We start from the raw sequence: 18365 nt of genomic DNA, 5'->3' as shown, positions 1-18365 counted from the left end.
AGGCCCAGCACTATGTTCGTGAGGGATACACAAAAAACAGACCGTATAGATGGGTGAAGTGCCTTTAGATAGTACAGCGGCCAGAGGCACAGGAGTAGCAGAAATCAAAGAGGAACGCTTGATAGCGATGCACATGCAAGACTTCATCTTACTATTAGCCAAAGTGACAAGGAGGTGCGGGTGAGGACATAAGCTCTCAGTCATGAGGCGTTCGAATATTTGCATGAATATACTGGGCACAGAGAACATGGATGCTCAGTCTCGATTTGAACTCTTTACTGGGTTGCCAAGTTTACACAGTTTGAACCTGGGATTAGAAGTGATGCATGAAGTAGCACCAGAATTAGGGGTGCCGGAGGTGCTGCAGTACCTCCATTATACTTTAAAGAGTTTAGCTAGAGAATGAGCTGTTAAAGGAGCCCCACAAAGGTTTTCTCCTGGCATTTTTTGTGTTTTAAAACAAACCCTGTCAAATATATACTTTAGCGCGGTGACGTTATATTGAACAGCACCCCTCCTCTACATATTGGTCCAGCACCAGAGGATGCATCAGTCCTGCAAAATCAATTAGAATGTTAAATCTAGAATTTCAGGCCCGCTCTCTCATATTTCTTTTTCTTAAACGGTGACTGCGCACCACGGGTTAAGAGGGTCAGGAAACGCCGTGACGATAGGTGGAAACCGGAGCAGCAGGAGAAACCGGAACTGTGCTGGCAGCCCCGGCGCTCTGCTGCTAACGGCCACCCCAGCACCGCAGCCGGTCGGAGCACCTCCAAACAAAAACACCATTATTTAATGCGCTCCCCAGCGTTAATCACGTGGCATCGAAGCGCTAAATAAATGCTGCATTGTTGTTATTCCACGGCGGGCCCTCTGCCGAGCCTTCTGCGCGCGCGGCGGCTCGGTGCAGCCGCGTAGGACTGGTACTACGGGACTCGAGAGATGGGGAACAGCTCCCCGGACGGCGCCCCCAGGGAGCGGGGACCAGGTACCGTGCCTCAGGCTGGACTTCTGAAGGATGCGCTCTTTTATGGCTCTAATGCTTGGACGGGGTCTGCGCCTGGAGCACCCAGAAAAGTCGCTCGATCTGCGACCAAAATTCATCTGTCCGGAGCTGTGGAGGGAGTTGGGAAATCCCACATTTCACCTTCTTCTGGTAAGACGGCCGTGCCGGCCTGTTAACAGATCGTCGTAATAGGTTTACTGGGAAGAGTTTCGTCAGCGCGCGCTGTTTCAGTATAGAGAGCGTTATTTTGAGATAGATAATCTACGAAATCTGAATGTTCATGCTCAGGATATGAATTCTGCCAAAAACTCGCACCATGTAATTTGAAATAAACTGGGTTGAGCGATAAACCAGTTTGAGAACGTTTACTATTGTGGTTACTCTATGCAGGCTTCTCCAACGAGTAGCCCGGGGAGCTACTAGCAGCTCTGCAGCTACCTGCGAGTAACTCTCCCGTGTGTAGCCCAGCTTATTAAAATAAAGGCCTTTGCTTGTCAGAATTATTATCGGTATATTCAAATTGAAGAGTGTGTATTCGAGACGAAAATGTGTGTATCTTTGGAATTTCTAAGCTGATGTTTGGAGAAGCAATGGTTCAATAAAAAAAGAAAAAAATTGAAGCTGATATTTGAGTGTTGGGTGCTGTATTTCTAATATTATTATTATTACCTTAATGCCAGGGGCGTTGCTGCTACGACTGTGCGTTATTATGCATGTAAAGCCATTCCAAATTGACATACCCTTTGTTTATGTTAATGATGCTAACCAGTCGCGACCAGTATGACTCGCGGCTGGAGGTACGAGGGGGTGGGACGCGGGGAGAGGGGCATTCAGGGGGAGGTTTAATTTAAAAAAAAGTTGCGTTAATGTACCTTTGCCGGCCTGTCCCACGCCGTCGGTCTGCATCAACAGGAAGCAGCAGCAGGCAGTCTCCATCCCCTCCCCTAAGCCAATCACAATGCTGCAATGGCAGTGTTGTGATTGGCTGGGACGCTGACCCCACAGGCGTTTATGCCTACTTAGAGAAACTGCAGAGTGCGTATGACTGGTTTGGTCAGCCCTGGGGTCGACCAGTCAGCGCCCACAACAGTGGGCTAGACACTCCTCCCCTGCCCTCCAGCAGACACGCCCACCCGCCGGCCCCCAACCAAACCCTGCCTTCTGCTTTCTCGCAGAAGCAGTGGGGCAGCGCGCCTCCGCCCACATAGAGGATCAGCCCCTGATGCCAACCCTTCTTGATGTACTGAGATGATCTTGCATACAGTGACCACCAATGTCACCTTGTGGGATAAGGTGGCTATTACAACACTACAAAACTAATAATATTAGTAGTTAAGGGTGATTTTTATTGAACATAAGTAGCTTGTACTAAAGAAAAAGATGGAGAACCCTGCTTTAATGTCTCTCTTCTGCCAAGCCCATTCGGCTGGCCAATGATAGGGGTGAGGTTAGTGAGAAGCCACTGCCTTTTGTTTGCCAAACAGCTGTTGTAAAAAGACTGACTGAGAAGGTCACCAAGATTTTTCCCGCGCTACGCTCGGTGCACAATAGCTTGGCACTCACATGGCACCCAGTGTTGCATGATTTACTACTTTGGCGTAACTCTACAAGGTGTGCTTACCCAACCACGGGTGACACGGGTAAGCTTGGTTCAAGGCACCAGCAATGAATGCGAAAGACAGGTTACTCTAGCCCCGCAAAACACTATTCAATGTGTAATTGACATAGAAGTATTTTTTTTATCAGCTGAGGCGCGAAGACAGTGTTCTGCGCAAAGGGCAAACACACACCGCGGTAACAGTTAGTGAGTCTTTCCCCGGGACTCAACGTTATCAACTTCAGGTTTCAGACGGGATGTAGCGTCCACGATGTGCAAAGTGAGCCGGCAGTAGGTGAGACCTCAGGCGATAATCTGGACAAAGGACCTCTCCTGACGAGTGGTCAAGTGGTCATCCTTATATACTAAACTTTGTCTCTGACATAGATTATGTGCATCAAGATATGTGTCCTAGATGTTTCCTCATGAACATATAAGGTGAAGAACGCCAATTCTTGCTACACTATTTTGATTATATGATGGTATGTGTTCTTAATTTACCTTGACCTGGTAGAAAATAGGCATTTGACCCAGACAAATGTCTCCTTGTTACTTGTTTCTGCGTCATTGATGGAGGGGCTTGACACTTTCACAGTTTTTAGAAAGATAAGGCCAGGCGATATCTGCGTCTAATAGCAGACTTGACAATGGTTCTGCCTAAAAAAGAGAAGATAGAGGCTTCTGTTGTTTGAGAGAGGGAAGATGGCGGCCCCCTTAGTTGAGATAGAGGCGAGGCTGACATAAGATGGAGTCAGACCTTGGGGACTTTACTGTGCAGTGTGGTTAGTTATGGAGAGACCTCTTGGGGATTGAGGGCAGGTCTGGGAATGGATGACTCATGGAAGGCCTGCTGGTGGTTGTCAGAATGTCTGTAGCACAGCGCAGGGTTTGGCTGCCATCAGTTAACATGGAACCTTTCAAAAGAATGTGCTTGCAAATTAAGTAAATGTTTGCCAAACGAGCCTTTAGAACAACACTCGGAGTCTGCCTCAGCCTGTCACTTGTACATGCCTTGCCAAGGCCTCTTGGTGGCCTGCTGGGAGTAACGTCATAAAACAGAGTGGGAGTTCCCAGGTGGCAGGCTGCAGGGTGTTTACACAAGCAGCATAATGTTTTCTAGCTGAAACATACCAAAGTAAACAGAAAGCTCTGCTGGCTTATTTGCCTTGCGTGTGCTGTCTCTGGGATAAGGTTTTGCTCTAAGTGCATCCACCCTTTATTTAAGAGGCCTTTGATTATCAAGGCAAACGGAAAGAACTATTTGGGGTTCATGTCCTCATTTTCAAAATTGGGAACACTATATCTATGGGACATTAGGTACAATCCAAAGCTGAACACTCCAAAGATACTGTAGTGCCTTAGATTTCTTCATCTGCAAGGGGTTGTTATTGTAAGATCGACTTTCGGTCCCCACAGGATTGTGTTGTGCTTAATGAAATATTCCTTTCTCCACTGTCTCTAGATCTATCTTCAGTAAATCATCCATCCCGCTTTCACCCCTGCAAGGTAGCATCGGCTGCTTTTTGGAGGTTTTTATTTTAGTTACCTACAAGGTAGAGAAACATAGGTCACGGCACCTGCAGTCTTTTACTAGACACCCACTGACCTCATGCAGGACAGACGGAATCGCACCGTTTGCGAATGCAAAATCCGTTTTTGGGATGCATCAAACCTTTGTGCTTAATTCGCTATTTTTAGCATTTCTTAAAAATGCGATTGCATTTAAGGAATCGCATTTGTGCGATTCCTTAAATGCAATGCATCATTTTCTAAAAAATAGCGAATTTGAAAATTGGAAGTGCAAATTAACACGAGGTTGAGCCTCGTGTTAATTTGCGAAAATCCTCAAAAACGTAAAAAAATGCATTTTTAAAACTGACATGTTACAGACACACATGTCCTTAGGACATGTGTGTGTGAAACATCCACTTAAAAATACATTTCAGGGGTGCAAGGGGGGGTCCTGTGGACCCCCCCCTGCACCCATGGAATGCATCAACATTATGCGAATTCTAATTTGCAAATTCGCAATTCCCATTGATTCCTATGGGCCTTTTGGCCCATAGGAATCAATGGGAAATGCGAATTTGCAAATTAGAAGTCGCATAATATTTGCGAACCGGCAAAAAAAGCGAATTTTACCGAATCGCAAATATTAAGAAAAAATAATCATGCATCCCGTTTTGCGACTTCCAAATTGCGATTCGGTATTTTTCGCAATTTGGAAGTCGCAAACGGCCGGGATGATGCATGTGGCTGAGAATGCTTTATTGGGGAGCGTGGATGCTTTCCACCTGATTTTATGATGTTTTTCAATCACTTTCCTGATTTTGAATCTTTTCTCGAATTAGGAATTGCAGTAGATGAGTGGTTAAGCTCAACTTTATAATGGTAAGAGAAGGGGTTGGGTCCTTATGAAACTAGGAGCAGTTGGATCCATGAAACCAATATATGCAAAACACCTCCCTATTTTTTTACCAGGCACCTCAGAGAACAATCACATTAATCAGAATGTTCAAAAGTGGAGCAGATCATAAATTCCATACTCAAATTCATTTATACAGAAAGGTTCTCAATGGTGTTTCTCTTTTTGAAGAATATGTCACAATCATATCAAACAACGTGAAGTAATGAAAAAAACCATCAGCAGTGAATAGAGTACGAGTCTTCAATGAAAACAGGAAGGGCATCAATGTACACAATTCACGTATTTCCCTTATAAGTGTAAAAATCTCACAATCTGAGATGATATTGTGAAATTCCCATCCAACTATATTGGAGTGGATTTGGAACACATTCCAGTGATGTTTTTTTTTTTTTTTTTTATATATTTCTGTTTATTAAACCAGTGATGTTGTTTTGATGTTCCAATGTTCTCTAATATGTCCTGTGGGATAGGAAAAAATTAATTATCTGGAAGAGCAAAAGCAAGTTCTGCTTAGGTGTTAAGTGTGCACTACTTGATTGATCATAGCAAGCCTGGACCCCTGGTGTATAGTGTCGACGCGTTTCAACACATTTTTTATGCTTCCAAAGTAAGACATTGGTTGCCCATGACATGTTTGGACTCTTGATCCTTCTATTCCCATTGCCCACCATCCATCTGCAACCGCTAAACTCTTCTTTAATTGCTGAACTAGTGAGAAGGAAAGGAAAGAGGCATGCCCCCTATAAGTTTAACACACACAGGAGGCTTTGCTTGGCTTTATTCTTAAATGCCTTTGGTTCTACTTAGGTTGCAGTTGGTACTATTCACACCCGCTGGTAAAGTAGAAAGTTTGCAGTATGGGGATATGAGGTACTACAGCGGTCATTAATTGAACCTGTTAGTATTCCGTACACTGACCTGAGAACACAGCACCAACTGGATTTTACCAGGGAGCAGAAGAATTTTCCTGATGACGCCCATGGAACAGAGAGGTATAGTTCACAAAGCTGCAAGAACAATCTGTGTCACTGAAAAAGTTAAAAAAAATGTGTCTAGTATAAATAGGTTCTCAGTTTGAGCAGGTCGTAATGCACTCTTAATTCACTGCTGCTTATCAGAGGCACGGGAAGTTTAACTCGGCCCAAGAGAGCACATTATCAGCACTTCATGTCCTTTCGAGAATAGGATTTATATATTAATCCGGATTCCAAACAACAGGACAAACATTGTAGCCATGGTATTTTTCCACTCCTGCCAATCCGCTATCAATGCACAATATTATAATCCATTGCCAAATGAGGTAAACCCAGGAACTGTAATTGGAGCAGAGAGACTTCTCAAGCAAGCTTCACGCCATTGGCTTTGTTCAAATTAGGGGTGGGCATAACTGCCATAATTCTCTCTTGCGTAATTACTGCAGAATTACTTGTAATTATGCGTGATTACGTAAGAAGCGTAATCCAGCATTTATTGCTATTTTCTTAGTGCAACATGTACCCTAGCATCCAAAATGGGACTGAGGATTCATTTTGAGCTATGGTAATAGTGCTAAATGCTACAGGACATGAACAGCAGTAGCCAGCAATAATAATAATAATAAAACCATTTTTAAAGCGCCTGGTTACACCTGAGACGGTGTGTCCCCGCGCTAAAATATGCTACTACTCCCTAAGAAGGCCGAAACCGGGTCAAACTAAAATCCCGGGCTACAACAAGGCACTTATTTACTTGGGAAAAAGGTAAGTTTTTAAATTTTGTCTGAATCTTATTTCGGAGGGCTCCATCCGAAGATTCAAGGGGAGGCTGTTCCAATGTTTACTTGCTAAGAAGCGGAAGGAGCTACCTCCCATCCTGGTCTTGCGGACACGAGGTAGTTGGAATAACATCACTCCGGCAGATCTAAGATTTCGGATGGGGCGATGAGTGGTGAGGAGGTTTTGCAGATAGTATGGGCCTTTTCCCTGGGCGATGCGATGAACAATACAGAGTGCCTTAAACTTAATGCGCTCCACAATGGGGAGCCAATGAAGTTTGCACAATGCCGTCTTTACAGATGCCCTGCGTGGAAGATTAAGTACCAGGCGGGCGGCGGCATTTTGGACACACTGTAGTTGTTGAATGCCTTTTTTGCTCAGGCCTAGGAGAAGGGCATTGCCATAGTCCAGATGTGGTGTGACTAGGGCATGAATAAGTTTCTTCCTGGCACCAATGGGGAGCAGGTCAAGAACTTTGCGGAGAGTTTTCAATATTCCAAAGCATTTTCCCGTGATTTTACTAATCTGTTGCTTAAAGGAAAGCTCCGCATCTATCATAATTCCTAAATTTCTAACAACCTCCGCTGGGCGGGGGATTGCCCCTAATTCCGTCGGCCACCAGTCCTGCGACCAAGTGGAGGGGGACCTACCAACCACCAACAACTCAGTTTTGTCGCCGTTTAGGCGTAGGCAGTTGCTGTTCATCCACCCTGCCACAGCCCGCATACAGTTGGAGAAGTTAGTGGCTTCCTCTGGCTGGTTGTTGGCAAGTTTAATTATTAGTTGGGTATCGTCAGCATATGTGACGATATCCACACCATAGGCTTCCACAACATGTGCCAGAGGCTCCATATAAATATTGAACAGCGTGGGGCTCAAGCTTGAGCCCTGTGGAACCCCATGTCTCAACTTGCGAAGGGATGATTTATACGGAGGGCAATGCACCTGAAAACTCCTGTTTTCCAAAAAAGATTTTATCCATTCCAGGGCTGGACCCTCTATTCCCATGTCGGAGAGGCGAGACAGCAGCGTTGAGTGCAGCACGGTGTCAAATGCTGCACTAAGATCTAATAACACCAACGCTGCTGTCTGCCCCTCATCAACAAGTTGTCTTAGACATTCTGTGGAAAAGAGGGCCGCGGATTCGGTTGAATATCCTGCTCTAAACCCTGACTGGGTTGAATGGAGACAAGAGTTCTCTTCAATGAATTTCATAAGTTGCCTATTCACTACCTTCTCCACAACTTTCCCACAAAAGGGGAGGAGAGAGATAGGACGGAGGTTTTGCAGTTGGGAAATGTGAATGTTCGCTTTCTTTTTCAGGGGTATAACCTGTGCGGTTTTCCAAACGTCCAGCACATGACACTCCTGGAAAGAGAGAGCGATTAGATGTTCAATCTGCTCGATCATGCCATCAAAAGCTCCCATACAGCGATTAGGAGAGATTACATCAAGAGGGGATCCAGAGTGGATTCCTCTCATAATGGAGAGCAGATCTGACCTCTCAGGGATTAAGAAGCTTGTTAGATGGGGCTTGGTAGCGGAAGCATTTCTCACTATCGAGTGTTGAACAGGTGTGCTATCTGTAAAAGTGGCATGTATTGAATCCACTTTTTTCACAAAAAAGTCCGCAATCTCATCACATAATTCATTAGAGTAAGTGTCTCGGGCCTCAAGTCTGGTAGGGACCGTGAGCTCTTTATATATTGAAAAAAGTTCCTTAGTAGGGTTTTTTGCGGATTCAATGCGTTCTTTGAAATGCACACCTTTAGCTGCTCTTATGAGTTTATGATACATTTTTAATTCATTTTGATATTTTAGCTTGTCCTCTGGATCATAATTTTTTCTCCAGCCACGTTCAGTGTTTTTCAGCTGCTTGCTCTCTCTTGGTTCTTTGTTCCTGTCCTCCTGCGGTAGGATTTTTGCCCCAAATTACTCTTAATTACTTAAACTGGCGTAATTTCTGTAATTTCACATCACAAGAGTAATGCATAATTATTAAAATTAGTCCTTGCCCAGTGCCGCATTCCACCTTTTGACAGAGGTCTTGGCCTGACGAGCCTCTACCTGTACTATTTAGCGACCCGACTACTCACGCTTCATGACTGGTTTAACGGCGGATGGTCCGATCCGGCGTATCGCTTGGAACTGCACACTCTGGGCTTCGCCTCCCTTCAGGGATGCTCTATGGTGCGGCTGTCCCTCGGGCTCTCCCTGAGGTTACTCGAGGGGTGTTCCTGGCTTGGCGGGCCTCATTGCGCCACACCCGCTGGTCGGGCAGACTGACGCAATATACCCCCCTGTGGTGTGGTACCCGGCTCGGGGAGGTGGCGTCCCTGGCAGGGTTCCGGCAGTGGGATCTCATTGGGATATCCCTGCTGGGCGATGTCTGGAGTGGTTTCCACTTGCGCTCCTTTCAAGACCTGCAGGCCAGGTATTCTCTTCACCCCTCCCAAATTTTCCACTACTTGCAGCTGCGCCATGCCCTTCGTGCATATATCCCAGATGGGACTTCCTTGCCGGAGTACAGTCTGCCAGAGGCTCAGATTATGACTGGTGATTTGGGGAAAGGGGGGATTTCCAGAATATATCGATCACTCACTAATAATACCCCCAACTCCCTCTCTCACCTCTGTGATAAGTGGGAGGGCTGGCTTGGGGCACTGGAGGATGCCGACTGGAGAGATGACTTGATGGGCCCCAAAACAATCACGGTCTCGTCGCGGCTTCGGTTAGTCCAAATTTATTTCCTACATGCTTCCTATCTTACACCGCTGTGCCTTCACAGCGCAGGGATCCGGTCGGATGCCCTTTGCCCCCGCTGCTCCCATCCCAGCGCAGACTTTTATCACATGGTGTGGCATTGTCCCGTGATACAGAGGTACTGGGAGTCCTTAACAGGAGAATTGACTGAGGTCTTGGGCTGGGAGGTCCCTCTGGCTCCTACACGTATTTTATTGGGCATAACTGATGGTCTAGATGGTAGCAGGGCCAAAAAGCTTTTTCTTAACACGGCCTTGGTGGTAGCAAAGAGGGATATCGCTGCCCATTGGCTGTTGGCTACGGCACCAACATTGGCGCAGGGGTGTTGACTGGTGTGCCACCCAGGAACGACCTCTCTATGTGGCCTGGGGATGCCCCGGGAATTTTCACCAAATGTGGGGGAAGTGGGTGGGGTTGATAGAGTTTTAAGGTGAGTCGGATGGTTGTATGAAGCGCTTCTAGGGATTTGGGCCTTTGATTTGCATGTATGTCACCTTTTATGTCTATGTGAGTTGTGCTTACCCTGGACTATTCCCATGCGAGGTAACCCTGAATTGTGCTGTTTGTTTGGTTACGTTGGAAAGTCAATAGAATTGCTTATAAAAAAAAAATCGTCAAATTACTCCGGCATAATTAAAAATTCACCCAGGCCTGGTTCAACTATTCTTTGCTTATTCTCTGATAAGTTGCAGAACTGATGTGCAAAATTAGCCTGTGTTAACAATGGCATTACAACAAAGTGAACGGAGACCTTGAACCTAATAAACCAGTTGGTAAATTGTATTCCTCTCCTTGTTTTGCAGTCTAATTTTGGAAATAAAGACACCACAAAACAAAATATACAGGTACAGGCCTCGAAAAATCATAAAAAATTGACTAGACCTGCAAGCCTAGGGACTTAAATAATCGACTCAATCTATTTGTAATCCTCTTGACCCATAAACTGGTTTCAAATGATGTGATCGTAGGCAAATATTTTAATTCATTGAGCCACCATTTTATTCATTATCACATATGAGAGAACCTCCAAATGTGCGAGCTTAGCATGTCTGCTGTACAAAAAACTCTTTTGTTTGACATAATAGACGTAACTTTTTGGGGTTTATAATACAAATCTAGCTACATATAGGATACACATGACCCCTGACTTGCCTCTTAGTTCATTAACAGCATTGCATTAGGGCATGGGCAGGAATGTTTCTTAACTCATGTTTAAAAGCAATCACTTTTAATAAATACATAACTAAAGCATGAAGTGGTAGCACACTCATTTGTAATCAGCAGATTTTACATTGAAATGGCCACAAGCTTTCCCACTGGCATGAGGCTTTACTGATAAAACTATATAGTGTACAATGCTTTGCAAATGTGTCATCTACGCATCACCAAGTAAAGTGTTCTGGTTTGTTTTGCTCCTATTTAACTCTTTATTTGCATCACACTTCTTATGTACAAAAAAATTGGCTTTTGTAATTCCTGATATATTCATAATATTAATTTACAGGCTATTCATTTAAATTGTATGTGTTAGAGAAAAATAACTGACATCTTCAGACAGCTCACTTGATGAAAACCAAGAGAGAGAAAAATCAACCTAATTTTCCAAGAAGCAATTAGTTAAAAGACAAACGGACATTTGACCTCTTTCCTTGAACAGACAGTAAATGTATCAAGATAAAAACAAAATTTAATGGCATCTTTATTGCTCATTCACTTTCTGAATGAACAGAACACCTGTTCCTTTCCAGCTTAAATTTACTTTTTATATGGAACTAGTAGATGCTAAAAATTACTTGGGCAATTAGATTTTTCGAGGCCTGGGGTACACCCTCAGATACAACAGTACATACACATCCAGCGCAGCACAGACATGCCTTAACACTGTTGGGCCGATTACCTTGGTGGTCATACGAGCGTCCGACCATCATCGTTGCGGGAACGGGACCAACTGACAGGTGGTTGGTGGTCCTGCCTGCCAAATTAGGAACCGACTGCCGTGGAGGCGTCGGAAACATGCTCTTTATATTGAGGCTTGTGCTGCGGCCTGGAAAAGAGCCGCAGCACAAGCCCCAGTGCAAAAAGCCATGTTTTCAAACATCCCTGCACCCTGTGTTACACAATGCAGGGATGTTTAGGGGGGCAGGGCCCATACAGAGGGCTACGGAGGACAGGGCCCCCCAAAAAAGGATTTCCACCAGCTTTTTCACGTCGTAAGAACCAACGTGAAATGGCTGTCGGAAAGCTGGATCGTAATCCTGAGAGGGCACTGCCTCCATTGAGGTGAATGCGATTGGACCGCCCATCCGATGGCCTCCTGAGCCTGTCGGTAGCTGTCGGTCGGTCCGTGGGCCAATGTGGTCCTACTGACGGCACCCTAATGCGGCAGTGTTGGACTTGGCTCCTTTTCCCAAAATGTTTCGCCCTTCGCCCTCCTAATTGTAGGATATCTCCCCCATAATGAATAAAGTGTATAGGCCATGTGAGGTACAAGATGCCCTGGTTAATGTTAAATGTCATGCAATAGTGTGTGCACTGATTTAACCCCCATTGCAAACATGTACCCTGGTGAAATGCTGCATTTGTGTTTTGCATCTGAAATGGCTGCCATGGCTGTACGTTGTGCCACCTGACTATAGGAGGTTAGCAGTCTAGTTGTTAGGTACCCAGCCACCCCTAGGTTTTGGAGGGAAGCCTGGCACCCAGGGTGCTCTACTCCTCCCCCTGAGCCAGTTTAGACCAGTTTGCCACAGAATTCTAGAAGGCTCTGGCACTGTCTGGGAGGAGGGTTTAAGTAAGGGGGATGTGCCACAATGCGGAGAGACAGAGCTGGGACAGGAGTGCGAGGGGACCTGCTGCAAGGGGATACCGCCACTTGGGCCTGTGTGCTGGGCCCTGCACCCATCTAGGCCCCATAGACCCCCCAGGGCTTGTGAGACCCACTTCAGGATTTCAGGCTGCCGTGTAGGAGGAGGACCACGCTTCAGTGGGGATGCTGTTTTGATGATGCCCCCACTAACTGCTGACCTGGCCCAGTAGTGCCTAATGCTCTGTCCCCAGGGCCCCTGAAGAAGGAGGGCCCCCCTAGGTCCCTGGAGCTGTTGGGACCTCACACCACGCAAGCGCTGCGCGAAGAAGCGCTCAAGAGGGAAGGAGTGCTGTGGACTGGAACCCCCCCAGGAGGTGAGAAGAGTTACCCTGGGACCCCTGGGGCTTGCTGTGGGACTGTCTGCCCCCTTGCGATGGGTGCCTGCCAAGCGCTGTACCTGCTAAGCGCTGTATGGGGAGGATTGTGCCCCCAAGGAGCTGTGCTGTATAACTTGGAAGCGCTGGGGAAGTGCTATAGTCCTGCCCCCTCTGTGTGCCAGAGAAAAGCGGGAGCCTACCCCGCATATTGCCGTGTTTTCGTGCCCTTTTGTAGAGTGAATAGCGCCGCAGGAGCCTACCCCGCGTGTTGGCGCGCTTGTGGCGTGTTTAAAATAATTAATAGGAGGGTGCCTACCCCTCATTGTTGCCGAAATCACAGCCGCGGCCCGGGGAGTGTTGGCGCTGCCTCTTGCCGGTTGTAAGCTGCCGAAAATCACCGCTGCAGCCCGGTGCTATTTGGAGGGGTCCCCCATTGCTGCCATCGCCGTTGCGGCGGCCCCCGTGCCAGGAGAGGGCCACTGGAGTGAGGAGAGGGCCGCGCGAGGCCCCGATGCCGAGAGGGCCTGTATCACGTGGCTGGGGCGCCGGTGAAGTCGATTGGTTGGTGCCGCCGCGCCCCTGGGAGCCGCGTGCTGATTGGCTCCCGGGCAGAGACTAGTCCCGGAAGCCGGGAGAGGCCTCGCGGAGGCCGCTTGGGAAGCCCCGGGTCCCCGTGAGGAAGAGGGAACCCGGGTGAAGACCAAGGAGGGGCTGAGGAGGGCCCCAGTGCCTCGAGCCGGTGCGGCCTGTGACCCGCGGGGCTCCCGGTTGAACAGGGGAAACCCCGCGCCTGCCCAGAGGAGAGCGGCCCGACGCCTGCAGGGCTCCCGGTAGCGGGTTATCCCTGCAGCCCCTACAGAGCGAACCCGGGAGCCACAGAGACCGCGTCAAGAGCCCGGTGAGTGGGGGCTCGAATGGATTGTGTGGGCAGCGGGGTACACTGTCGGTGCCCGCCCCCGGGGATATAATTCTCCTGTGGGCCACATCATCTCCCGTGAACATTCCGAAACACAGAGGGACTCCGGCTGCCAGTGTTTGGTTCTGGGCAGACGCCACATGGGCATGGTTTTTCCCTATATAGAGTCCCAGTAGGGAGGGGGCACATTTTGACTACAGTTTAAGGCCTCCTGGTTTATCCCTACTGATGTTCTAGGCCCGATGTCAATGTCTTGCATCTCATGTTGTATTCGATGTGGCACTTACCTGCCCCAGGGTTTTCAAAAGAGCTATTGATGACCCAGGTTAAATGTGTTATGCCTAATGTTTATCTTAATGCAGGGTGCTGGCTGATATATGCATACTGATGTTACCACTGAGGTTAATATTTTACGCCTATCGATGGATTGTATGCTGATGCCATGTATGAGGAGTCTTCATACCTAATGTGTATGTTATGCCTAATGCTTTAGGTTATGCTTACAGCTTACTTCTAGGTGATGCCAAGGATTAAGGCCTGAGTTGGCCCTGCGATATTGATCTTGGGTTTCAGCATTAGTATTTCGTTCCCTCACATATTCTGCTAAGGTTTCATGCCAATGATAACATTTTTATTTCAGCTGGACACTAATGGACTTCCTTAACCCTTTTTCTTATTTCTCCCATTTTTCCTTGTAAATAATCCCCCTGGTATACTTTGCTCTGGCGCCAGTTGGCGCCCCCTTGTGATTACTGCTGTTATTGTGTTTTACCTTTGCAGGTTGGAGATAATACAAAAGATATTCTTTTTCCAACCAGAAGTGGTGTTGTGTCTCTTTTGTAGTGTGCCTGGTGGGTACTGCGTGGATGCTTCACACATGTCCTCTGAAGTTTGGCCTGCCCGCTCTGCTCCATGCTACGCCCTGTAGAATTGGTAACCCCATTTCTAACAGGCAGTCTGACTGACATCGTAATGGGCTGCTGTGTATCCACTGGCTCACAAAAGCACGATCCACCAGGACATACCACATACCATCCGATGACAGAACACGTTAAGACAGAGCACTGGACATACAAGCAACACAGACCAAGCATACAGGCTATTTTGGCACCCCCCAGCTCGCTACCTTCTGCTGCCTACCTCACGTATACATCTGCCTGGCAGTGAGCACAAATACAGATTAAGAAAATGCATAAACAATATGGTACAGTCTTCTCGTCTCAGCACTTTTCATCTAATTAAGCTGTGTTATGGGATAACAGGCAAGTGATGCATGCATACTTGTATTCAAACACATCTATTCACTGGATATGAGACTTATTGTGCAGCACAGGCTTCTCACTCCGTATAGTAAGCCCATTCCCAGTTACCCCTGCCTCAGTGATGTCTTAAATACTTTTTTAAAGACTGACTCAGAGTTATTTTAAGGTGTCTCCCCCACCCTCAAGTTTTTTTAAAAAAAATCATAAGAAAAACGCACATATGCATCCATTGAATGACTTTCAGGCAGCCGTCTTCATCCATTGGTCAATTGAAATCTGGATATTGCTTCCATCCACCACAGCATACAGCGAAGTTCTGTGGGTCAGCCCGCTCCAGCCATTCGCTCACTTACACCTCGAGGGATGGCATTTTTCATGATCACAAGTGCATCCACCTGAACAGGAGTGTCTTCCACAGCCAGGGGTAATGTGCCTTACTTTTTATTATTTTTTTAAATACTGAATATTTTCACCCTCTCCAGTGGTTTATTTTTTACCTATTTTTATTTGCAACACATGCCTGTCACCTTTACATGGCAACATTTGTAGTATTTTTTTATTATAAACTTTTGATTTCTATTACATATGCTTGTAAAAAAAACATTGTACGCTTTGCGAAGGCCAGCTCGATTGACTTTTCTAATGCTGTTTATGTAAGAGACTTGTTGTGGCTAGCCTTCCCTCACCAGTGTTGATGCAAAGGGTGTGTACATTGCTAGTGCCAGTGAATTTACTTTGTTGTTTGTTTGATGTTCAAACCTAAGCTGGCCTATCTAAATAAAAATAAAGACCAATATCTGTAAGATCATGCAGTGAATACACTTGCTGATTTATTAATACAATCTCTACAGGCCTCCACTACAACTGACACTCAGAAATTAATATGGTAATAAAGTTTTCATCGTGCTCTGCTTGCATTTATCATTTCTAGGGCTGCCACTTTGAAGATATGGCGTTAGCCAAGGCCTTTGGTGGTTACTAAATTTAAATTTATAACATACTTATTCGGGCTTTAAGACAGCCCTCTTCAGCTATTGGTTTTGTTATTGTGTCAATCACATTTTTCTTCGCCCACTACAGCGTGCAGCATGGTACAGTGGGTCAGCTCAATTCAGCCATTGGCTAACTTTACTGTGACTCATGACTTTCTGCACTTTCACAAGGAGCACAACCACATACAAAGGAGTCCCTTAAGTGCTCGGGACTACTATATTGAAGTGTATATTAAAGTGTGCTTTTAGAGACAAAACAGTATTTTTGCCACAAACAGTCGATGCACGCTTTTCCCTCAGAGAATACAGGTGCCTTGCACAGTTGCACTTAAAGACCTCAGAATGTGACGCTTTTCAGCACTTTCTAAGTGGGTCTCTTACCAACAGTCAGGCTTTAAAAAGAGTACCTGCACTTTCATTTGAGCGGGAAAGTATCAATACTTCCCAGCAGAAGTTCAAGACTTACGATGGGAGAGTACCTGCACTTCTCAGAAGCAAATAGGTACAAGAGTTAAATATGTGTAGGTGAGCATTGTGGCATGTTTATACCACTTTTAATCCCATACCGGACACAGAGTAGCCAATGCATCAACATCATGATTGCTGCAACATGTGGAATTAGGGAATAAGTGTGGAAATATCGCACCTCACCCTTGCACAAATTTTACAGGGAAAACTTGATAAACAAGCATTAAAAATGCAATAGGTCTCGCCTTTCATTAAGTTAAAGCCATCTGCTTTGCTATACAATACCATTAGCAAAGCAAATGGCTTTAACTTAATCAAAGGTGAGACCAATTGCATTCCAAGAAGTAGAAGCGTTTCTTTTGTAACCCAATTCCGGCGAACTTTACTTCGGTGGGACTAACTCCGTGCATCTACCAGCAACAAGGCGGCCATCTTCCACAGGGGCTTTTTAACAAATACATCTTATAACACACGGGATAAAACAGAGTGGCATGCCATGGGTGGTGATGGTGGGGGAGGGCACCGCATGAGCCGCTATAATTAAATATAATGAGTTGGGCGAGCTGCGCACAACAAGACGCGCGGCCGCCATTATTTAATGTTAAAAAAAGACAAGTAGGCAGTAGCGCTTGTGAAAAGCACAGTGCTCTAAAAAAAAAAAAGATGCAAAAGCGGGCGGCCCCCGATTGCAAGCAAAAGCACAGCGCGTTGTGTGTAAATAGTAACCTGAGCCACGAGGAATGCAGCTGCCACCCTGCGTGCAGCTGCTTGCTCCCGAGAGCAAAACGTCGTGGGAGTGAACATTACAAAAGAGGTGGGACATGCACCCGCCTTGAGCCATTTGAGTGCTTTCATTATTTAAAGACACACGCAAAAGCCAATCCAATGTGTGGGAGGAGTGAGACCCACACGGAGTAGACACAAGAAGCCTTGCGGAGCAGCGCATGTGCGCAGCTAGGCTCGACCTAAAAAGTGATACAGAGAACTGTGGGTGAGGCACACAAAGGTAAATAGCGCAGTAGAATTTATAAATGAAAGGCCAAATGACAGTTTAAAATCAAAGGGCCAACAGATACACAAATGGCATTGCCTCCCACTGCCTTGGGCAGAGCTCTGAGTTCACTGCAAGCTCAAATAGTTAATATAGGGGGTTCTGATGGACCAGGAAGCTCCTCTCCGTACATAATGTGCCGCTAAGTTCCACCAAAATTCTGCTTCGTAAATCAAGGTGATATTTAAAAGAAGTAGAGGTTAGTAACTGGGGAAGGGGCAGAGAATAGAAATTATGACATCCCCCAGGCATCACCAAAGAATGCTACTAGTAAATGCCCCGCTCTAAATGTGTATCCCCATTCTTCAGTCTCCCTCCCTCTGCCCGAGGAAAAAAATGAAGCTAAAGTAAAAATCTGACGAAATAACACAGCCTTTTGATTACATATACTTTACGCCGTATTTTAACGTGCATGTTCACATTCTCCATAATTATACCTCAATGAAAGCTTATATTTGCATTACTGAGTAACATCACAATTTGGACTAAAACTCAAATTAAAAGTGATATATAGTGAGAAGTGCACAGCACATACAGGGCAAATGTAATCACTTAAATAGTCATAATTATATGCCCTATTGAGCACCTTTTAGTATCCACTGAAATGGTTTATAAAAAAAAGTTTGAAAAAACTTCATTGTAGAAACACACACTAGGGCTGAATGAAAATTGTGTCAAGGTGGCCGCCTGTGCTCATAAGACGGGTGCGGGCTAAAAGTTTGATTCCTTTTAAGTTAGTTATAGGCAATCCTATAGGCTTTGGCGATATGTTGAAGCTGAATGGGGTAGAAGGCATGGGCGGGTAAGTGTGAAATTCCTATGTAGTGTCTTCTCTGTGATGTATTTTCTTGCCTTATTTTGGTGCAGTCGCTCTTGCAAGAGACACTGTTATGTCTTTATCCACATATGGATGAATTGTGTTAAGAGTACTCTTGATGTTATGCA

General features: G+C 45.9%; 1 protein-coding gene across 4 annotated transcripts in view; it reads left to right on the top strand.

The window, feature by feature from the left end:
* Positions 1–18365, top strand: part of CRACR2B (calcium release activated channel regulator 2B) — a 395737-nt gene that overhangs the window by 251088 nt on the left and 126284 nt on the right. For 2 of the 4 annotated variants that reach the window (XM_078682798.1, XM_078682796.1), the window contains exon 1: positions 716–1156. The exons of 1 other annotated variant lie outside the window; for it this stretch is intronic. In XM_078682798.1, the coding sequence (XP_078538924.1) occupies positions 943–1156 (214 nt within the window). In that variant the 5' untranslated portion in view covers positions 716–942. Of the gene's footprint in view, positions 1–672; positions 1157–18365 lie in introns of those variants that run through there. One more of the 4 variants, XR_013608854.1, reaches the window with a different exon arrangement.

The sequence above is a fragment of the Lissotriton helveticus genome, chromosome 3_1 (assembly GCF_964261635.1).
Source record: "Lissotriton helveticus chromosome 3_1, aLisHel1.1, whole genome shotgun sequence".
NCBI lineage: Eukaryota > Metazoa > Chordata > Amphibia > Caudata > Salamandridae > Lissotriton > Lissotriton helveticus.
Note: the sequence above shows the minus strand (reverse complement) of the source record. Positions and strands in the feature narration are given on the sequence as shown.